Consider the following 24716-nt stretch of genomic DNA (forward strand, 5'->3'; position numbering starts at 1 on the left):
TTTCCCAAAATGAAGCACCTCACATTTATCTGAATTAAACTCCATCTGCCACTTCTCAGCCCATTGGCCCATCTGGTCCAGATCCTGTTGTAATCTGAGGTAACCCTCTTTGCTGTCCACCACACCTCCAATTTTGGTGTCATCTGCAAACTTACTAACTGTACCTCTTCTGCTCGCATCCAAATCATTTATGTAAATGACAAAGTAGAGGGCCTAGCACCGATCCTTGTGGCACTCCACTGGTCAAAGGCCTCCAGTCTGAAAAACAACCCTCCACCACCACCTTCAGTCTTCTATCTTTCAGCCAGTTCTGTATCCAAATGGCTAGTTCTCCCTGTATTCCATGAGATCTAACCTTGCTAGTCAGTCTCCCATGGGGAACCTTGTTGAACGCCTTACTGAAGTCCATATAGATTACATCTGCTCTGCCCTCATCAATCTTCTTTGTTACTTCTTCAAAAAACTCAGTCAAGTTTGTGAGACATGATTTCCCATGCACAAAGCCATGTTGACTATCCCGAATCAGTCCTTGCCTTTCAAAATACATGTACATCCTGTCCCTCAGGATTCCTTCCAACAACTTGCCCACCACCAAGGTCAAGCTCGCCAGTCTATAATTCCCTGATTTTTATTGAAAATCTTTTTCACTTTTTAACAAAAAATCCCATAAAAGTTATTAAAATCCAGAAGTACAGAAAAGTAGAAATAATATCGTACTATTACAGTAACGTTAACTGTAAGTGCCTACTACTCTTCATGATACAATCGTCTCATCTTTACTTAACCCAAATTGAAATAAACTCAAATTAAATAAAATAACATTAAATTAAATTATAATCCACTAAAATTAAACTACATTACATTACACTACTCCACTCACCACACCTCCACCGAAACTCCCATCCAAGGGAGGAACAGTTATTATACCCATATTTACTAGGCCTCCCCCCGTCCCAGGGTTCCCGGACAGCCATAAAAGGCCCTCATGGCTATGTAAAGGCCCTGATGAGTACTGCCGATAGATCCATGTCTATGCAATTTAGAAATGGCTGCCATGTCTTATAAAATTGCTCTGTTCCATTGCGCGCCATGCTTGTCAGATAACCTTGAGGGACGTGCTCCATCACAAGTCTGCACCACCCTGCAAGACCTGGAGGTTTTTCTAATATCCAATTCATTCGGATGTTCTTCCTTGCACCGTGTGTAAAAATGTTGAATAACCTCTTCCCGTGCTCACCCAAAGATGCAGATTTAGTAGTCCCAAAAGAAGGGAAACTGGATCTTTCTTAACTTCAATTCCCAGGATCTTCTCCAGCTCATTCTCTATGGCACCCTAGTATCTGTGAATCTTGTAGCAGGACCAAAAGCAATGTGTAAGGATGCCTCTGCTGATTTTACAGTTGGGACATTTCAGGGATCCTTTGTCAAACTTTGCTAACCTCTCTGGTGCCATATGGACCCTGTGAAGGATCTTCAATTGCATGGTTTGTGCTTCATTGCATATTGAAATTTTCTTTACATTCCTCTATATATCCTCCCATATTTCCGGTAAGATTTCTTCCCCTAACTCTTGATTCCAGATCTCATGGAGTCTCTCCATATCCTTCAAGGCATTCCCTCTCTGGAGATGATATATCGTAATAACTGAGAGAGTGCCCCTACATCGGAGCTCTCTTCATTCTATATCCGACTTGTAGGACTGGGCCAAGAGTATGGTCGTCTTCTGTATATAATCCCTAACGTGGAAGTATTGGAAAAGGTTCCTGTTAGGAATGATTTTTGACCTAATTGGTTGAAAGACATCAAGACCTCTGCCTTGAATAAATCTCCCACAGGAGACTCCCTTACTCTCCCAGTCTTTAAAGCCGGAGTCTATTGACCCCAGTCTAAATCCTTGGGATCCCACCAATGGGGTGAACAGCAAAGTTGTAAGCAAATTCCTCACCCTATTGTATTATCCTCCGTGCTTTCACTGTATTTATGATAATTGGGCTCTCATAGTGCTCAACTATTAATATCTTCTTATCCATGAAGAGTAAGTTTATGAGGGGGCATCTCATCTGTGAGGTCTCAACATTAAGCAATATCGACTTCAAGTTATTACGCACCCATTCACTCTCATATGACAGCAGGTCGCCTTTTTGGTATCTCTTAGATCTGGGAGGTCCACTCCCCGCTCCCATATCCTGCGGAAGTTGCAGCTTGGTAAATTTAATTTGGGGGCACCTACAGCACCAAATAAATGATCCAAGCCAACGAGCAAACCTCTGCAGTGTCTGTTTGGGTAATAATGTGGGAGCATCCTCATGGGATATAATAACAGAGGAAGAACATTCATTTTAATCAAGTCTGTACGGACTGGCCATGATATGGGTAGTCCCTCCCACAGCTGCAAGCCCTGCTTTATTCTCTCAAACAACTGATCAAAGCTAGCTCTGTACAGCTGCCGGAAGATCGGGGTAATAAAATTTCCCAGGTAGAGAAAACCTTTCTATGACCATCTAAAAGGAAACTCCATTCCGTCCTCCAGCTTAAGTACTTCCATCAATCCCACGAGCATGACTTCCGACTTTGCAAAATTTATCCTGTATCCCAAAAAACTGCTGAATAATTTAATTTTTTGTTTTAACCAGTGTATGGAATTTTTGGAGTTAGCCAAAAACAAAAGGATATCATCCACATAGAGGGTGATTTTGTGTTCCCCAACACCCACCTTTTGTGCCTCTTTTTATCGGGGTTCTTTCAGATGGCCTTCGCCAACGGTTCAAGAACCAAGGTAAACAGCTGCAGCAACAGGGGTATCCCTGTTGGCTGCCTCTCCCCACATCAAAATTGCTGGACTTAACCCCATTCATGATAACTGCCACCTTGGGGTCTCTATATAACATTGTCACCCACCTGGAGAAGGCCCCTCCCAGACCAAAGTCATGTAAATCAGCAAAGGGATGCGGCCAATCAAAAGCCATTTCTGCATCCAGGGAGACCACCAAGCCCGGAATCGCTCTCTGCTGACATTTTTGGACTATGTTCAATACCCGCCTGATATTATTGGAGGAGCTGCAGACCTTGATAAAACCCGTCCGGTCCTCTTTTATAATAACGGGCAGCACTTTCTCCAACCTCAGAGCCAACACCTTTGATAAAATTTTGAAATCCACATTCAACAACGAGATGGGTCTATACGATACACAATCCTTGGGGCCTTTCCCTTGCTTTAAAATAAGGGAGATATTAGCCTCCCTAAGAGAGGGAGGAAGACAGTCCTGACTATACAAATGACCATACATCTCCAGAAGTGGATCAGCTAACGTGTATGAACTCCTTGTAAAGTTCACTCGGGAACCTGTCTGGACCAGGTGCCTTGCCTCCTTGGAGCTTCCTTACCGCCTCTTCACCTCCTGTATCGTCAGAGGTGCATTTAAAAGGGAGGCCTGATCTGCGTTTATATTGGAGAGGTCCAGGTTTTCAAAAAAGGATTCCATTCTCACTTCTCCATCCCCACAGCCCTCTGAACGGTATAACTCTGCGTAGAACTCCCGAAATCTGGCATTGATCTTTTTCAGTTCACGAGTGACATTTCCAGTTCTCTCCCTAACAGACACAATAGACTGTAGAACACTTTTTTCTTCCTAACCAGGTATCTGGCTTCTCCCCATATTCAAACAGCCTTTACTTTGCAAAGGAGACCCCTCTCTCCGCCACTTGTGTGAGCGCTGAGTCCAGAGCAGCCCAGGGAGCCGTGATCCATTGCAATTTGACCATGGGTGGTCTGGTATAAAATGCCAACTCGGCTGCCTGCAGCCGGGCCTCAAGCATCCAGTGCTGCTCCCCTCTCTGCCTCCTTCCCATTGTCGAGTATGAAATAATCAGACCCCTTAAGAATGCTTTGGTGGACTTCCAGAGCACTGATGGATTACCAATTGATGCCCCAAAAAGCCTTGAACTCCCTTTGAATGTTATGTACAAAGTTATAAATCACACAACACCAGGTTATAGTCCAACAGGTTTAACTGGAAGCACTAGCTTTCGGAGCGCTGCTCCTTCATCAGGTGGTTGTGGAGTGCACAATTATAAGACACAGAATTTATAGCAAAAGTTTACAGTGTGATGTAACTGAAATTATACCTTAATAAATACCTTGATTGTTTGTTAAGTCTCTCATCTGTTAGAATAACCATGATAGTTTCACTTCTTTCATATGTAAATCACTAAACTTTTTTTAAAAGTTACATTCTCAGGTTAACTGTAACAATTGGTGTCAGCGCAGATAAGATGTTGAGATATTGAAGGTGTTAGTCCCCTGTGTTCCCTGTCTGTGCCATAATGTTTAGACTGATTCTAATGTGAAAAGTGAGTTAAGAGAGTCTTACATGGATTCATGCAGTTTTTGAGCAAAGTACAATGTAACTCTGCAAGTACAAATTCACCCCACAATCAGCTCACCTTGTCTGGGGTATGGCACAGAGGCCAACACAGCAAACTTTTCAGACTGTGGCCATCTTGAATCGCTGCCACAATTACAACATTTAAAAGACATTAGGACAGGGACATGAACATTAAAGTTTTAAAGGGATATGCGCCAAATGCAGATAAATGAGACCAGTTTAGATTGAGATACCTGGTTGACATAAACAAGTTACACTGAAGGGTCTGTTTCCATGCTGTATGACTCTATGACTCCATCAAGTCAGAAATCACATGACACCAGGTTGTAGTCCTACTATAACTAATAACTACGACTAATAGTCAAACTAGCGCTTCATCTGATGAAGGGGCTATATAGCAAAAGCTTGTGATTTCAAATAAACCTGTTGAACTATAACTTGGTGTCATGTGATTTCTGACTTTGTCCACCCCATTCCAACACTGGCACCTCCACATCTATGACTCAATGACAGTAGAGAAGCAATGGAAGGCAATGAAGAAAATATTTCATGATTCTCCAAGTTCTTTCTAAAATGTCATTGAGAAAGAAGGTACAATAGATTCTCATGCTTGATAATAAAGAAAATGGTGGAAGGGACTTAGAACAATTACAATTGCCAGTGAAAAGATACTGGAAAAAGTATTAACCTAAGAAATGCAAACTCCCTTCCCAAATGACACTAGTGAACCACCAATCCACTTATTTCATATCACCAACACTGAGGCGAGCTTTCTTTAATTCCTCATTTTTTAAGTACGTGATTAAATTGTTCAACAAATTTAGTTTTATTAAATTAATGCAGTCAAAAGTTCCTAGGAGACCAAATAAAACCCTGTGTTCACACAACACCTTGCACAATGAATTACTTTATCTTGCAGTAAAATCTCATATCTTAATATGGGAAATTTAATTTCCAAATGGAGATTAACTGATTTCCTTAAACAGCAGCAATTTGACAACTGCTGAAGGAGTAGCACTTTGAAAGCTTGTGATCTCAAATAAACCTGTTGGATTCTAACTTGGTGTCATTTGACTTCTGACTTTGACCACCCCAGTCCAACACCAGAACCTCCACATCAAAAACAGAACATACTGGAATTTAGATCTGGTAGCATCTAAGTTGCTACGACTTGTCTACCTAAAATGATTCAACATCATGACCGTCTTAACTTGGGGGCATCCAAACATCCTGATATCTGGTGTAAAAATCAGTGGTAGGTTAGATAACCAGTCAGGTTATGTTCTCAGTGTTTGCTCCTCCATTCCACTGCCACTTCTCATTGTGGGGTTCCATATCAAAGCCAACGGTTTCACTGTTAATTGGACAAGCAATGGAATACTTGAAAGCAGGAGAGGGGTTTGCAGTGAAGTAGAGTTGGATGCTGTCAAAGCATTTGGTGTGTCTGATGCTGTACTTTGTGAGGATGTTGTGAAGGAGCAGCATGTAGAAGGACTCAAGGATTAATGTTTGGTTGGGGCAGACATGTTGGAGATTATGGTACCAGAGTGGGAAGGGAAGCTGCTTTTGGAAATTCTCTGTCTATCATTGGATAGATAGTAATAGTAGATACTAATAATGGATAGTGATGGTCAATCGTAATGTGATCAACCATATCAAAGATTGGAGACAGTCATAAAGAAACAGAAAGAATAGCGCACACCAGAATCTCAAATGAATCGGACATTATGCATAACTTTGATAAGGGATGATATTGATAAATGGGTAGGAAGGTCAATCATGGAATTGCAGAAATTATGAACAGAAGTTTGTGAGCAGTCATTCTTACCAATTTAAAGTCAACTCTCCTTTACCTGAGTCTGGGAAATATGGCGAGTTCAAAAACATTAGGCTCAACCCTGAGAGGGAAGAAAGCCCAATTCTGCAAACCAAGATTTAACTGATAAGACAAGAAACTTGCTAGTGAGCAGCAAGAAGCCTAATTATGTACGTTAATATTATACTACCCTCATTATCTCTACCCTGTCTGAGTCTCACAAAGGCTCATGATCTAGCACATTCACTGTTGCATGCAATACCTTCTGTCATTTGCTTTCCCACATCAATCCTATCAGATGAGTCATCCTGCAAACGTCCTTCAATGCCTACTCACTCTGAACACCTCACCAGCATTAACAGCTGTTATAGTCACTCATTTCCCTCAGTCCCCCACTCTCATTACAGTAGAGCATCCCACAATGGCAGAGAGGGCCGAGATGGGTGGTGGGGCACTTGACACCAGTCTTTTCACCTACAGTTAATGTGGGGTATGGGTGTTTGCACAAAAGCTTTACTAACAGGGGCTTGTAGTTCCTGGTGGAAATGCTATGTGGCCCAGGACTGTCCCACAGGAGTCCCCACTCCACATTCGCTATTGCTGCCTCAGAGCTAATGAGGAGATTGTTCATCCAGTTATCACCCATGGTTTGAGGAACCCTGACCTCAGGTATTCTACAACTAATCACCCCAATACATGTTGGGTAAATGCAATGTTAGTTGCAAATGTCAATTATCAGGTTCACTAATGTCCTTTTGGGAATTAACCTACTCTGGTTTCCTTGTCACTCCAAGTTCAGGATAATTAGCAGTTGGCTCTTGTTGTGGACAAGGCTAGACCACTCAAAACATTCTTAAGCAGGCAACCCTGACCATAGCTTTGCAATTTGTTTAGGTAAGTGTCTGGTGAAAGTTACCCGGAGTAATTTAGCGAAGTTGACCACCAGGTTTAAAACAGACAGAAATTTATTCACAAAAATACAAAATTAAACACAAAGAACAGAATAAAGAGCCCCTATCTTTATTCTGTTATCCAAACTAGACTTAATTATATTGTTCCAAATATACACAGCAGTCCCAATATGCAAACCCCCTTTAAAACAACAGTGAAAATGAAACAAATGCTTACAGATTGAAGTTAGAAGGGCAGAAAGGAGAGAGTTTCGCAGCATGTTTCCACACAGCTGAACTCCTAACTAGTTCTGGACTGAACTGCTCAGCTAGAGAGCTGACCATTTCTCTTTCGTTATACAGGTCACTTCTAAAACATGACTACTTTGGCCTGAAGTCTCATATGTTTATATATGTACAAAAAGGCCTCTCATACCCTTTAGTCTCTGTACCAAACCAGTCTAATCGGAACCGGGAGCTGAAAAAAAATCAAGGACACAGTTTCCTTGAGAAAAAGAACAGCTTTGAGGAAAAAAGGGGCCAGCTTTGTGACACCACTGTCCCCCTTTTAAAAAATGAACCATCAATATCAAAAGATGACTTTATTTTTAAAACCCTTCAAAAACAAACTAATTAGTAGTCTAAAACACACATGTACACTATACTATTATAAGCATGCAAAACTACATATGAATTCAGGGCGTGGCACACCGGCCACCAAAAGCCTCCGTATCTCATTCGAGTCTCAATAACGCATCGGCAATCACGTTTTCATGACCTGCCACCTGCACAATTGTCAAATTGAATGGCTGCAACAACAAACTCCATCTAAACAGTCTGACATTTTGTCCTTAAATTTTTCCACAAATGTCATTGGGTTGTGATCAGTGTATACGATTGTCTCAGATGCATTGCTGGTAATACAAACACTGAAATGTTGTAATGCCAACACCGAGCTTAAGGTCTCTTTCTCCACTGTTGAATATTTCTGTTGATGAACATTCAACTTCTAGGAAAAATACCCATTGGATCTTTCTATTTCCCCGTCATTCTCCTGCAGGAGCACCACACCCACACCCACGTCACTGGCATCAACAGCCACCTTGAAAGTCTTTGTATAATCTGGTGTGGATAATACTGGGACAGTGGTTAACACAGTGTTTAGGCTGTCAAATGCCTTTTGACAGTCCGCTGTCCACTGAAACTTCTCACCCTTTTTTTAACAATTCAGTGAGTGGAGCAGCCACACTGCTGAAGTTTGGCATAAACTTTTGGTTAAATCTACTCAACCCCAGGAACCGTAGTACTGCTTTTTTCATCAACGGTGTGGGAAAATTCCCAATTACTTTCGCTTTTGCATCTGGTGGGGTCATTTGTCCAGATCCAATAACATGGCCCAACAACATGATGTGGGCTTTGGCAAGTTCACTTTTAACAAGGTTTACCACCAAGCCTGCCTTCCGAAGTCGAACGAACAAGTCTGATAAATGCTGTAAATGTTCCTTCCATGAGTGACTAAAAATCACCACATCATCAATGTACACTGCACAATTGGGTAATCCGGCAATGACCTTGTTAGTCAGTCTCTGAAATGTGGCTGGAGTGCTTCTCATACCAAATGGCATGACTTTGAACCGATATACTCCATTTGGCATTACGAAAGCCAAAATTGCCTTCGCTCTCTCTGACAGAGGTACTTGCCAGTAGCCTCTGAGCAAGTCCAACTTAGAAATGTAAGCTGCTTGTCCCAATTTTTTTGACACAGTCCTCCAACCATGGAATTGGATTTGCATCAGTTTTTGTAACGGCATTGACTTTGCGATAATCCACACATAACCGTTGAATACCAACTGGCTTTGACGCCATGACAATAGGTGAACTCTACTCACTAATTTACTTTGATTATGCCGTTTTGGAGCATGCGCTGTAGGTACTTCTGAACCTGTGCCAACTTTAAAGGGTTATGCCTATAAGGATGTTGCTTAATCGGATCAGTATCTCCTATACCTACATAATGCACAATTAGGTTAGTACTTCTCAGTTTATTTCTGGGTATCCCCCCATGTGATAGTAATAACTCTTTCAAGTCATTTTGATTTTCTGATGGAAGGTAACTCAATAATTTATCCCAATTTTTGACAACTTCCTCATTGTCCAATTTGATTTGAGGAATGTCCAATTCAGAATCCTCTGAACTTGGTTCTTCCTTCTGTGCTGTAATCATTAACACCTTCTCCTCTTGCTTTCCGTCCCTGTCAAAATACCTTTTGAGCATAGTCACATGACACACTGTGAGATTTCTTCCTGTCTGGAGTCTTTATCGAGTAGTTCACCTCACTCAATTTCTTCTCAATTTGATACGGTCCACTAAACCTTGCTTTAAAGGCTCACCTCTGACTGGAAGTAACACTAATACCTTATCCCAAATTGCAAAATTAGGAATTTGTGAGTTCCTATCCGCTTTCTGTTTCATTGTATGCTGTGGTACATTTAAATGCTGTCCAGCCAACTCTCCAGCTCTATTTAATTGTTCTGTAAAATTTGACATGTAGTCCAAATGGGTGGTCTCTGAATTCTGACTTATTCATTTCTCCTTAATCAATTTTAATGGTCCTCTTACTTCATGTCCAAAAATTAATTCAAACGGACAGAATTTGGTCGATTCAGTCAGTGCATGCCTGATTGCAAAAAGTACAAATGAAACACCCTATCCCAGTCATCTGAATAATCCTGACCGTAAGCTCTCAACATGGTCTTTAGGGTTTGATGTCATCTCCTGCGATTCTGGACGGTGTCAGTAGATTTGAATTGCTTTATTCCCAAGTTGTCTATAACCTTCAATAGTTTGGATGTGAAGTTTGATCCTTGATCTGACTGGATCTCTATTGGTAGTCCATATCTGATAAAACATTTAAATAATTCTTCCACAACCCTTTTAGCTGTGGTGTTGCGTAATGGGGTTGCCTCTGGAAACCTTGTCAATAATCTATTATTGTGAATAAATACTTATTCCCGCTTTTTCTTTGAGGTAGGGGATCTACACAATCAATTAAGACTCATGTGAAAGGTTCCTCAAATGTTGGAATAGGTATTAAAGATGCAGGTTTTAATACTGCCTGTAGTTTTCCAATTAGCTGACACATATGACATGTCTGGCAAAATTCAACTATACCCTTGTGTAATCCAGGTCAGTAAAAATGTCTTTGTATTTTAGCCTGTGTTTTCCTCACCCCTAAATTACCTCCAAGTGGTAGCTCACACACCACTTGCAGAACTTCTTTCTATACACTACTGGCAAAATAATTTGATGAATCTCTGCCCATTTCTCATCTGCTTGAATGTGTGATGGTCTCCACTTCTTCATTAAGACATCATTTGTTAAGTAATAACACACAGGAATGCATTCATTTTCCTCTGTAAATTCCTTTTGATACAACTGTTTTAAGTTCTCATATTTCTGCTGCAATTCGATAAGCTTAACAGAACTAAAGCATGTTTACCTATTTGTTCCTGCTCTGTTCCACTTATCTGATCAAAAGGATAAAGCTATATCAGCTTCCTCAGCTGTGCCTTTTGATCTCTCCTGCTTCAACTAGTGCCTCTGTGATCTTGTGATCTCACAATCTGGGAAAATTCCTGGATAAGCATTCTTCATTTCTTCAGTTGCCTGTGTCTCCACGGCTTTTCAACTAGAGTAAGCAGCACGGCTACTGGTGAATCAGCTATATCATTTGCAAGAACAAATTATATTCCTGGAGCTGAGAGTTTGATCAGTAATCCTACCACAAATTCTCCAATCTTCTTTGGACTCTCTTGCCTCACTTTACATAATTGAACACTTTTGTCTCACCATGAATTCTGTTACCAGTACCTTTTCTGGCAATAGTCCCTCAGGAGTACATATCTCCTCATCCTTCAGCATTACAAACTGAGAGGATCCTATGTCCCTTAATGTTGTTAACGTCTTTACTTGCTACTCCTGACCTATTTGAATAACCTTTACCCTTGCATGTATATTTTTAAGCAGATCTGGCACTTCCTCCTTAATCAACATCTGATCATCTTGTACACTCTGAGGCAGGTGTCTAACTTCCCTTGTGCTTTTTGTTACTAGTCCAACAAAACTCCCAGGCTTGTCCGGTTTTCCTACATCTGGCTTGCTCCCAGTTTGCAGTCTGGCGTTCTCCAACACTGTGATTTTGTGTGGCCCACTTTATTACAATGAAAACACCAGAGCTTTTTAACTTCTTTGTCCACCTCAAGGATTTCTTTTTTACCCTGCGGTAAATTATCCTTATGATTTTCACTGAGATATACCTTTCCCTTCCCGGGTGAAGATTTCTCTTTGCCCCGGTTTCTATCCCTCATGGACTGAAATTGATTCTGGAAGCCAAACCGTGGTTTATGGACCAGCTCATAATCATCAGCCACTTCAGCTGCTAACCTTGTTGTTTTAACTCTCTGCTCTTCCACATGAGTTCACACTATTTCCTCACTCACGTTACCTTCAGGCTTTATCTCCAGCCTTTATAAAGCTCTGGTTAGGCCCCATTTGGAGTACTGTGTCCAGTTTTGGTCCCCATACCTCAGGAAGGACGTACTGGCACTGGAGTGTGTCCATCGGAGATTCACACGGATGATCCCTGGAATGGTAGGTCTAACATACGAGGAACGGCTGAGGATCCTGGGATTGTATTCATTGGAGTTTAGAAGATTAACGGGAGATCGAATGGAAACTTACAAGATAATACATGGATTGGAAAGGGTAGACACTAAGAAATTGTTTCCGTTAGGCGAGGAGACTAGGACTCATGGACACAGCCTTAGAATTAGAGGGGGTAAATTCAGAACCGAAATGCGGAGACATTTCTTCAGCCAGAGAGTGGTGGGCCTGTGGAATTCATTGCCTTGGAGTGCAGTGGAGGCTGGGACGCTAAATGTCTTCAAGGCAGAGACTGACAAATTCTTAATATCACAAAGAATTAAGGGCTATGGGGAGAATGCTGGTAAGTGGAGTTGAAATGCCCATCAGCCATGATTGAATGGCGGAGTGGACTCGATGGGCCGAATGGCCTTACTTCCACTCCTATGTCTTATGGTCTTATGGTCTTTTACGCTGACTTTCATTTTGAGGTGTCAATTTCTGAAGTTCAAACGCTCTCTTTTTCTTTCTCTTCTGCTCTCTCTTTTTCCCTCTCCTGCCTTCAATAATAACTCAAACTGTTCTGCTGCCATTTCCTTATCTCTTGCCTCTAACTCAAGCTGCTCCATTTGTAATTGAATTCTGCCACCTCTATAGATTCTGATGTTTCTACTGCAAGTTTAAATGCTGAACTACCGCTATAATGATCTCTCCTTTCCTCACAGAAGCAGGCAGATCCAGTCCCAGTTGGTCTGCTAATTCCTGCAGCTTGGTCTTATCCACTTTTTGCAAAACTTCCAAAGTCACCACATCACTTCCAGAAAACCTTTGGTGACTGAAAGAGCCATTACTATCCCAAGCTTTGTCTACCCAACCAAACCAACACCCGAAACAAAGACACTAGCACGTATCACTAGCTGTTTAAAATCCCACAAAGAGCCCCCAGTCTGTTACAGGCTAGGCCAGACCACTCAAAACATTCTTAAGCAGGCAACCCAGACCTTAACTTTGCAATTTGTTTCGGTAAGTGTACGATGGAAATTACCCGAAGTAAGTTAGCTCGGTTGACTAGCAGGTTTTAAAACATACAGCAGTTTATTCACAAAATTACACAATGAAACATAAAGAACAGAATAAAGAACCTCTACAGAACTCAGTCTATCCAAAATGGACTTAAATTATGCTGTCCTGAATACCCTCAACAGTCCCAATAAGTAAACCCCCTTAAAAAAACAATAAAAATGCGGCAAATGCTTATAGGTTGAAGTTAGAAGGGCAGGAAGGAGAGAGTTTTGCAGCCTGTTTCCACACGGCTGAACTCTTAACTAGTTCTGGACTGAACTGCTCAGCTAGAAAGCTGACCCCTCCCTTTTCATTATACAAGTCACTTCTAAAACATGGCCACTTTGGCCTGAAGTCTCATCTTTTTACATATAAATGAAAGGGCCTCTCAATACCCTGTAATCTCTGTACCAAACCAGTCTAATTGGAACCAGGAACTGGTTTATGACCCCGCTGAAAAAAACCAAGGACACAGTATCCTTGAGAAAAGGAACAGCTTTTAGTAAAATGGGACCAGCTTTGTGACACTCTTAATTGCCCTTTTATGGTGCAGGGGTAGTGTCACTAGCCGTGAACTGAAAGGCCCGGATTCAAGTCCCACCTGCTTCAAAGGTGTGTAATGACATCTTTGAACAGATTATTTAGGAAAAGAAAACAGGAAAACTTCTATTATGGTAATGTCCCAACCTCTGGCCTGAAAGGCATGGTGGTTCAGTGATTAGCAGTGTTGCCTGACAGTGCCAAGGACCTGGGTTCGATTCCAGCCTTGGGCGACTGTGTGAAGTTTGCACATTCTTATTGTGTCTGAACGGGTTTCCACTGGTGCTCTGATTTCCTTAGCTCAGTTGGCTGGATTGTTGGTTTGCAGAGCAGTGTGGTGCCAACTTCATGGGTTCAACTTCCATCACTGATTTGAGGGTACTGTCAATGACTCTGCTTCACAACCTCTTCCCTCGCCTGAGATCTGGTGGCCCTCAGGTTAAATCTCTAATGAGAGAGCAGCCCCTATGGTCATGAGACTATGGCACACAACAATAACAGCTGGCTAGGTGCATTAGCCATGGAAGATGCAGGATTACAACAATTGAGTTAATGAGGTGGATCTGAGTGGGGTGATCTTTGAAGGATTAGTGTGGAACTGATGGGCTGATTAGCCTGCTTCCATACTGTAGGCATTCAATGATTCTATGAAAGACTCAGATTCAAGTCCCACCTGGTCCAGAGGTGTGTAAAGCACCTCTGAATAGGTTGTTTGGAAAAACAGGAAAAACATCTATTGGGAGCCCTCTTGAGGTGGTGTCCTTATCCCTGGACCAAGAGACCCGGATTCAAGTCCCACCTGCTCCACTATTTAACCATTGGTAATTAGTATTTGCATGCAAATACAAAATTTAAACAGTTCATGAAAACACTTGGCAGAGTCAGCTTTTTGAAAACTTTTTATTGTGAATTTTGCACCCAAGTAGTTACTGCTTTGCATGGTTGAAACATTGCAAAACCATTGGCAGAAGTAATAGAAGTGCAAATAGGCAATTAATGTTGACCCTCTTTTTGTGAACCAGGCAGAGGAAGAGTCTTTTTCTAAATTTATTCGGTCAAAACAGTTTTAAACACCTGTCAAAATTATTAACTTGCTCTGATCCAGGGCAATCAATTCCTTTTCATTTTTGGATCCAGAATAGGGCAAAGATGTTTAAAAAAACTATATCTTTGCTGTTCAGACAGTCCCTCAGGATCAGGGATGTCCTGCTTCCATTTGGGTTCTGGAATGGCTGATGTTTGGATTTGGACTTGTCATATGTCAGGCTTGAAGATTTGGGTAGGTTTGTTTAGAGGTTTGTGTGCTCCCTGCAACACCTCTACTTTGTCTCTGCACTCTCCTGATGTAGTCACAATGATTTTTGGTGCTTTCCTGAATGAGCCTTCTCCATTTTGGTTGGCTATAAGCCAAGTCCTCACTAAGTGAGCTGGGCGTTTAACTCTCAGATCAGATGTAAGCCTGTTGATTGGCAGAAGAGGCACGGGGCTGAATAGCCTACTCCTGTTCCTATTTCTAACGGCCTATACTTTGTGAACATTGTTCAAAGTGCTCCACTATCCTTCTGCGAGTCTCCTGCCAAGAGGTGTCTACCCACAGCTATTGCCACTTTGTTAATGATGATTTGGATCTGCATTCCTAATCATCAGATCATGCATTGTTAGTACAATCATGAATAATAATGCCTTGGAACTACCAACATGATGTAAACATGAACGATTTCCAAACCAAATTAGTTTTATTTGAAATCTAATCTAATAGATATCATTGGAATCCATTCAAAGGCATCAAGGGAAATAAAATTACAGGGAAGACAGCATGGGAATGGTAATGACTAGATTGCCCCACAGAGAAGTAGAATAGATTTAATTGGCAGAATGGACTCTTCGCCCAGAATGGCTCTGACCAAGGTGAAACTTAATATTAGAAACAATCCTGCAGTTCTCTCTCATCATCCAGCAGCAACTGAAACAAGTTGAAAGGTTTTGATAAAAGTAAAATAATTGGTAGGGGATGGAAGTGGTGCTAAGCATTTCATTGATATGTTATGAAAGCTCAGAATACTTGTAAAAGCATGCATACTTACTTAATGTCAGCTGACTTTATTATCAGACAAGTAGATCCCAGACTGAAAATCTGTCTTGACAAATAAAAACTAAGGAAAATGATAACAAGGTGGTCTTTCATTGATAACAGCGACAAACCAAGAGATTAGATTAGATTACTCACAGTGTGGAAACAGGCCCTTCGCCCCAACAAGTCCACACCGACCCGCCAAAGCGCAACCCACCCATACCCCTTACCTAACACTATGGGCAATTTAGCATGGCCAATTCACCTGACCTGCACATCTTTGGACTGTGGGAGGAAACCGGAGCACCCGGAGGAAACCCACACAGACACGGGGAGAATGTGCAAACTCCACACAGTCAGTCACCTGGGGCGGGGATTGAACCCAGGTCTCTGGTGCTGTGAGGCAGCAGTGCTAACCACTGTGCCACCGTGCCGCCCCTTAGTTAGTTTTAAGAATATAATAGAATAGGATTTAATATGCAAAAGAAATTATAACTGGAATAACTAGAAATTATAACAAGAAGAAACCGCTATTTACTTTATTTGAAAGGTTTAAAAACAGTCCAAGATGATCCTGTCTATCACAGCACTATCACTTTACAGTACTTGAACACCTTGGAGGGAGATTTCCATTCCCTGTCACTCACAAAGGAATGATGTATTAGTTAATTTCAGTTCCGGTCTTGAGAGCTAATAGCCTTTGATTAGTCACACACTAAACTTAGTTTCCATCAGCTTCAAATAACTCCTTCATGATTCCAACCAAATAATTCTGACCTAGAGCTTTCAACTAAAACCCTCAGAGATAATGTATTTAACTGTTCTACACTAATTCCTTTCTGCACACAAACATTTGACCAAACTTCAAATCAAAACTTCTCCAAATTGAAATTAAAAGCTTTTGAACAATAGGTCACCTCCACCCCAACTGAAACACCTGTTCAAACTGCAAACAATCATTCAGTTAAAACATAGGATCAGGGAAGTGACTGTGATGGAATACTCTCCACTTGTGAAGAATGGGTGTAACTCCAATAACACTCAAGAAGCTTGACACCATCCAGGACAAGTAGCCTATTTGATTAGCATCACATCCACATACACCCATTCTCTCCAGTACCAACACTCAGTAACAGCATGTACTATCCACAAGATGCTCTGCGGAAATTCACCAAAGATCCCTGGACACCACCTTCCAAACCGACAACCACTTCTAACTAGAAGGACAAGGGTAGCAGATACGTGGGAACACCACCATGTCCATGTGAGTGTCCAAGCCACTCACCATCCTGACTTGGAAACATATCACCGTTCCTTCACTGTCTCTGTCTCTGGATCAAAATCTGGAATTCCCTCCCTAACAGCATTATGAGTCAGTCTACAGCGTGTGAACTGCAGCGGGTCAGGAAGGCAGCTCACTACCACCTTCTCCACAGCAGGGTGGAGTCTAGGACAGCATGTACTATCCACAAGATGCTCTGCAGAAATTCACCAAAGATCCCTAGACAACACCTTCCAAACCGACAACCACTTCTAACTAGAAGGACAAGGGTAGCAGATACGTGGGAACACCACCATGTCCATGTGAGTGTCCAAGCCACTCACCATCCTGACTTGGAAACATATCACGTTCCTTCACTGTCTCTGTCTCTGGATCAAAATCTGGAATTCCCTCCCTAACAGCATTATGCGTCAGTCTACAGCGTGTGAACTGCAGCGGGTCAGGAAGGCAGCTCACTACCACCTTCTCCACAGCAGGGTGGAGTCTAGAACAAAACACTTGAAAGAAGGATGTTTGGAAAACTATTAAACAAAAGGCTGACAAGTTTGTGGAGAATGTGGCCTATATCCTGATGTCTGAAGAGGCTCTCAATTATAGATTTTCTTTTGAAATCAAATTGTTTAGATGTGTTATGAGACACATCGGTAAGAGATGGCACCTGGACTCTGAACTTCTGGCCCAGAGATAGGGATACCACCAAGATCCAAGCATAAGTCCCATGCATTTTGTTATAATCTTCTAAAATTGCATAGATTCTGGAAGGATCACAGTGGATTGGATAATAGTTGATATAACACCTTTATTCAAGAAATGATGGGACAGAAAGCAGATTGTAGGTCAGTTAGTCTAACAAAGGTAAGGCTGTCTTGCTGCTCTGAAAAGAAAAGAAAACAGGAAGTCATGCAAATGGTTTCTCCTGGTCTGGCTGTATACTTCAAAATAGAGCTGTAGTAAGCCCAATGCATCCATCATTAAGGTTTTATTAAAACTATTTTTCCTGCAACAGCTGTACATGTGTAGTCTTCCCAATGCCCTGGTGTATTATCTGTTGTTTCTATCTCTTTAACCAAGAAGTTACATACTACTCGGAGAGGGTTCCAATGATAATTCACTCGGCAGATTGCTGGAATAACAGGTTTACCATATCAGGAGGGATTGGGTCAACAAGGCTTGTATTCACTGAAGATTGAGAGGGTATTTTGTTGAACTGTATAAAATTTTGACAGGGCTGGACTGATTTTATGCAGGTTGATGTTCTGGGTCATGGAGGTCATGGTGTCAGGACACAAGGTGGACCATTTGTATGTGCAACTAGGAGGAACGTCTCTACTCAGGTGATGACCCTGGAAAATTCACTATCACAATGGGACAATATAGTTAAGAAATAAATAGCTTTTTAGACACTGACAATGTCAAGGGTAGAGGAACAGAGCAGAAGTACAACCTGCACATTGATTTGGATGAAGGAATCAACAGCTAGATTTGCTGATGACTTCAAGATAGCGAGCAAAGTAAATTGTTAGTGTAAGGTAGCCTGTCTGCACAGTGATATAGATGAAGTGAATGACCAAACAAATAAGTACATGGAGTACAAAGTAGGAAAAATGTGAACAGTATACTATTTAAATAGAAAGAGATTGTAGAAAAAGCAGGGGATTCTGGGTGCCCTGGTGCTATGAAATCACAAGGTACTATGCAGATGAAACAAGTCATTAAAGACAAATTGGACAATGTTATTTATCGCAAGCAGAATGGACCATATAAAGTACAGACATTTTTACTGCAGTGGTGCAGGCCTTAGTCAGACCACACCTAAGATGTGATGTTCCGTTTCGGTCCCCTAATTTGAAAAATTATAATTGTGTCAGTACTTCAGAGACAGTTTATTCCTGAGCTAAAAGGGTCATCTAGAAAAATGTTGTAAAAGTTGGGACAATACCTTTTAGAGTTTGGTCGAGCAAGAGGTGATTTTAATGAAACAAGATCTAGAAAGGACTGGATTGAGCAAATACAGGTAAGATGGCTCCTTTATGGCAGACTCTAGAAGCAGGAGAGCTGGAGATTAAAATAGTTTTCAGAGGATCGCTAGCCTGTAAAGTCTGCTTCCTAGTAAACAATATATGCTAAAAATTTACTTCACAGCAGGATCAGATAGAATTTGAATAGACAAAGGAGTAGAGAGTTGTGAAGTGCAGACAGGAAGTTCGAATCGAGACCACAATCGGGTTATTAGCTTATTGATTGGTCGAGTAGCATCTGAAGATCAAATAGCCAATTGCTGCTCATGACCCATTTCTCATTAAAATGTCCCACATCTGCCAATTAGGAGAAAGACAAGTCTGATCAGATCATGTTGCCGTGCATAGTTATGTTTGGGCCTTAAGGCATCACCTCAGTACCTGTAAAAGGCTCACTATCTCAAGCTACCCTGGAAAAGGCACAGTATCTCAAGCAACTCACAATCCTGCTTACAATCCTGCTATCTATTCCCCTAATGAAACAATCCCCTACAGCTGCCATTTGACGTTTTGCTTCCTTCTCTTGAATGGCCTCCTGTACCACGGTGCCATGTCAGCTGGCTCATTCTGCCTTCAGCTCTGTTCCTCATCCACACAGGGAGAAAATACATTGTACTTGTTGGGCAAGGAAAAGAGCTGAGGCTTCTCTGTTCCTGAATATAGGATCTCTCTACCTGCCTCATTTGCTTTCACACACTGCTGTCCCTGCCCACTGACCTGAATCTGAAGTACTTAATCTACCAGGTGCGACCGCCTCCTGAAACAAAGCATCCACGTACCTCCGGCTCTGCTGGATGTGCCACAGAGTCTGAAGCTCGGGCTCCAGCTTATCAATTCTGAGACAAAGTTTCTTCAGCAACACATGCTTGCTGCAGATGTGGTAACTGCAACTCGCAACAGGATCTGCCAGCTCCCACAACATGCAGCTACAGCACATCATCTGCCCAGCCATCTCTACCTAGTTAGTTAATACCTCGTTAGTTAATTAATTTATTAATTAGTTTTTCAGTGTTTTTATTTCCAATTTTTGACCGATTTCTTACCAGCCAATCAGGACACAGCTTTCCTGAGACTCACATTTTCTGTTTGGCTTCAGTTACTCTGTGTGCACCTTCCGCTAACTCCGCTCTCAGGCCACAAATCCCTGAGGTAAATTAGTTTTTATACTCACCGCTCCGTGTACTCCTTTCTCTATTCCTCTCAATTTGTTGGGCAAGGAACTCTTCCAGAACAATAAACTTGGAAATATTCTCCACATCATATCCCAACATGATAGTTTTTTTTTGAAGATTCCACATTTAGTGCATTCTTTCAATGGGTGTTTCCTCTTGTCTTCACTGTACTATTAGGCATAGATTGTCCATGAGGCATCAGCTTGTTGCCTTTTTCTGCGTTGGAATGGGAGTCAGAAAGAAGAAGAGCAGTGCAAAGAGGGATTTCTGGTCACAAACTGGACAGTTAGTTCAGTGATGACCTCCACTCATATATATTTTCCAGGTGAATGCATTGCCTGAACATGAGGGCGCAGGTCACACATCAAATGTTCAGGATTATGATAGGTGACACCGTGCAATTCATGTGTATGCCATAGCTCAGCCGACATGATAAACAGGAGGAAGGTGACAGTCTATCAGTTTTTGGGAATTCTTGTTCGGGAAGCAGGGCCCAGCAAGTACCAAATAGAAATGCATTGGGAAGAAAACTAAATGTTTTGGGAAGGGGGTTTTACAGTTCCATGGGAAGGAAAGGGGAAGCCAAGCTCAAATGTTCCAAGTAGAACCCAGATTCATACTGCTTCTACTCCTGGCCCCAATAAATGTTTTCAAAATGTCTCTTCGGGCCCTGCGTTGTTCATAATCATTAGCAGCTGTGAAGTGTGAATGCTATCCTGACAATTAATATTACAGCACGGGACTGATGGCATCATCAAAGAGGATTACAATGAGTTCATGCCAGTGCCTGAGTCACCTGCTCAGTAGTGTGGGCTACAGTCAATTTCAATCCAATACAGCAGAAAGCAGGAAATGGGATATTTTAATTGCCTTTCATCCAGCCTTGCACCAAAATGTTGGGTTAAAAATCCTCTTCCTGCCATTGGTTTGCCACTATTCATTAATCAAACTTTTCTTTTTCAGATCCAATAAAACTGAACGGTCGCCAGATTTTGAGATCTGTAGGTGATGATGCCCTGCTGCCGTGTACAATTTTCACTGAACAAACTATCTCACAATTCATGTGGCGACACAAGCGTGGTCAACAACAATGGAACTTTTTCACAGCAGTTTTCAAAAATGGAAAGGATGAAAGACTGAACGATATATTTGGCGGCAGAATGACCTACGTTGGCCAAAGTTCCAAAAATGCGTCAATGTATTTGAGAAATATTACCCTAAGTGATGAGGGGATATACAGCTGTATTTTCACTTTATTCCCTGATGGGCCTGTTGAAAAGGACATACGGCTAATCGTAAGAGGTGTAGAACCTTTCCATTTTAATGTCTGACTTTTAATATCACTTTTAATGTTGCACACTTGCCTCCAAATCAAAGCCCAGGCTGGAACACAATTTTGACTCTACAATGTAGTACTGACAAATGTACATGACAGGTGTTGTCTTTCAAAAGCATGTTGAGATTGTCCTGGGTGGGTGTAAAATATTTCATGTCACTGTCTCAAAGCAGAATGCAGGAGTTCTCCCTGGTGTCCAGCAACATCACAGACAAAAATTCTGGTCATTATCACAATGCCGTTTATAGGATTTTACTGTCTACTAAATAGTCACTGCATTTCAGATATTAAAATGCTTCCCATTCTAAAATATTAATTTGGTGTAAATTGGTTCAAAAGTTGAAGTTTTAAATTGGAGGAAGGCTAATTTTGACGGTATTAGGCAAGAACAGCCGATTGGAGGCAGATGTTCACAGGTAAAGGGACAGCGGACAAATGGAAATGTGGACGGCACGGTGACACAGTGGTTAGCACTGCTGCCTCACAGTGCCAAAGACCGAGTTCAATTCCCGCCTCAGGCGATTGACTGTGTGGAGTTTGCACATTCTCCCCATGTCTGCTTGGGTTTTTCTCCGGGTGCTCCGGTTTCCTCCCACAATCCAAAAATGTGCAGATTAGGTGAATTGGCCATGCTAAATTGCCCATAGTGTTAGGCGAAGGGGTAAATGTAGGGGAATGGGTCTGTGTGGGTTTCGCATTGGTGGGTCAGTGTGGACATCTTGGACCAAAGGGCCTGTTTCCACACTGTAAGTAATCTAATCTACTCTAAAAGAAAATGGAAAGCCCTTCAAAAATGAGATGATGAAAGTTCAGAGACAGTATATTCCTGCTCGGGTGAAAGGAAAGGCTGGTAGAAGTAGGGAATACTGGATGACTAGAAAAATTGAGGTTTTGGTTAAGAAAAAAGAAGGAAGCATATGACAGGCACAGACTGGAGGGATCAAGTGAATTCTGACAGTATAAATGCAGTAGGAGTATACTCAGGGGGAAATCAGGAGGGCAAAAAGAGGACATGAGATAGCTTTGACAAATGAGGTTGAGGACAATCCAAAGGGTTTTAAAAATATATATTAAGGAAAAAAGAGTGACTAGGGAGAGAATAGGGCACCTCAAAGATCAGCACGACATCCTATGTGTGAAGCCACAGGAGATGGGGGAGATACTAAATGAGTATATTGCATCAGTGTTTACTGTGGAGAAAGACATGGAAGATATAGAATGTAGGGAAATAGATGGTGTCATCTTGAAAAATGTCCATATTATAGAGGAGGTGGTGGTGAATGTCTTGAAACGCATAAAAGTGGATAAATCCCCCAGACCTGCTCAGGTGTACCTTAGAACTCTGTGCGAAGCTAGGTAAGTGATTGCTGGGCCCCTTGCTGAATATTTGTATCATCGATAGTCACCGGTGCCAGATGATTGCAGGTTAGCTAATGCGGTGCCACGTGGTAAGAAATACCAGGGAACTATCGACCAATGAGCGTGACATTGTTGGTGGGCAAGTTGTTGGAGGAATCCTGAAGGACAGGATTTACATGTATTTGGAAAGGCAAGAACTAATTAGGGATAGTCAGCATGGTTTTGTGTATGTGGGAAATCATGTCTCACAAACTTGATTGAGTTTTTTTGAACAAGTAACAAAGAGGATTGATGAGGGCAGAGCAGTGGATGTGATTCATATGGACTTAGAGTCACAGAGCCATAGAGATATACAGCATGGAAACAGATCCTTCGGTCCAACTCGTCAATACCGACCAGATATCCCAACCCAGTCTAGTCCTACCTGCCAGCACCCGCCCCATATCCCTCCAAACTCTTCCTACTCATAACCCATCCAAATGCCTTTCAAATGTTGCAATTGTACCAGCCTCCACCACTTCCTCTGGCAGCTTATTTCATACACGTACCACCCGCTGCGTGAAAACATTGCCCCGAAGTCTCTTTTATATCTGTTCCCTCTCACCCTAAACCTATGCCCTCTTGTTCTGGACTCCCCGACCGCAGGGAAAAGACCTTGTCTATTTACCCTATCTATGTCCCTCATGATTTTATAAACCTCTATAAAGTCACCCCTCAGCCTCCAATGCTCCAGGGACAATAGCCGTAGCCTATTCAATCTCTTCCTATAGCTCAAATCGTCCAACTCTGGCAATATCCTTGTAAATCTTTTCTGAACCTTTTCTAAACCTTTCAAGTTTCACAACATCCTTCTGATAGGAAGGAGACCAGAATTACATGCACTGGTGACCTAACCAATGTCCTGTACAGCCGCAACATCATCTTCCAACTCTTGTACTCAATACTCTGACCAATAAAGGAAAGCATACCAAACACCGCCTTCACTATCCAATCTACCTGCGACTCCACTTTTAAGGAGCTATGAACCTGCACTCCAAGGTCTCTTTGTTCAGCAACACTCCCTAGGATCTTACCATTAAGTGTATAAGTCCTGCTAAGATTTGCCTTCCCAAAATGCAGCACCTCGCGTTTATCTAAATTAAACTCCATCTGCCACTTCTCAGCCCATTGGCCCATCTGATCAAGATTCCGTTGTAATCTGAGGTAGCCTTCTTTGCTGTTCATTACACCTCCAATTTTGGTATCATCTGAAAACTTATTAACTATACCTCTTACGCTCACATCCAAGTCATTTATATAAATGACGAAAAGTAGTGAACCCAGCATCGATCCTTGTGGCATTCCCCTGGTCACAGGCCTCCAATCTGAAAAACAACCCTTCACCACCACCTTCTGCCTACTACCTTTGAGCCATTTCTGTATCCAAATGGCTAGTTCTCCCTGTATTCCATGAGATCTAACCTTGCTAACAGCCTCCCATGAGGAACCTTGTTGAACATCTTACTGAAGTCCATATAGATCATGTCTACCACTCTGCCCTCTTCAACTTTCTTTGTTTCTTCCTCAAAAATCTCAATCATGTTTGTGAGACATGATTTCCCACCCACCAAGCCATGTTGACTATCCCTGATCACTCCTTGCCTTTCCAAATACATGTATTGGTCTATGGTCACTGGTCTATGGTTCCCTGGCTTGTCTTTACCACCATTCTTAAACAGTGGCACCATATTAGCCAACCTGCAGTCTTCAGGCACCTCACCTGTGACTATTGATGATACAAATAGCTCAGCAAAGGGCCCACCATTCACTTCCCTAGCTTTCCACAGAGTTCTCGGGTACACCTGATCAGGTCCTGGGGATTTATCCACTTTTATGCATTTCAAGGCATCCAGCACTTCCTCCTCTGTAATATGGACATTTTTCAAGATGTCACCATCCGTTTCCCTACATTCTGTATCTTCCACATCCTTTTTCACAGTAAACACTGATGCAAGATACTCATTTAGTGTCTCCTCCATCTCCTGAGACTCCACACAAAGGCTGCCTTGCTGATCTTTGAGGGGCCCTATTGTCTCCCTAGCTACCCTTTTGTCCTTAATGTATTTGTAAAAACCCTTTGGATTCTCCTTAATTCTATTTGCCA

General features: G+C 41.9%; 1 protein-coding gene across 1 annotated transcript in view; it reads left to right on the forward strand.

The window, feature by feature from the left end:
- LOC122550462 (nectin-3-like) overlaps positions 1 to 24716 on the forward strand; it is a 68282-nt gene that overhangs the window by 3628 nt on the left and 39938 nt on the right. Inside the window, exon 2 of the mRNA XM_043691211.1 lies at positions 20842 to 21180. Within this exon, the coding sequence (XP_043547146.1) occupies positions 20842 to 21180 (339 nt within the window). The remainder of the gene's footprint in view (positions 1 to 20841; positions 21181 to 24716) is intronic.

Source organism: Chiloscyllium plagiosum, chromosome 6 (assembly GCF_004010195.1).
Source record: "Chiloscyllium plagiosum isolate BGI_BamShark_2017 chromosome 6, ASM401019v2, whole genome shotgun sequence".
In the NCBI taxonomy this organism is placed as follows: Eukaryota; Metazoa; Chordata; class Chondrichthyes; order Orectolobiformes; family Hemiscylliidae; genus Chiloscyllium; species Chiloscyllium plagiosum.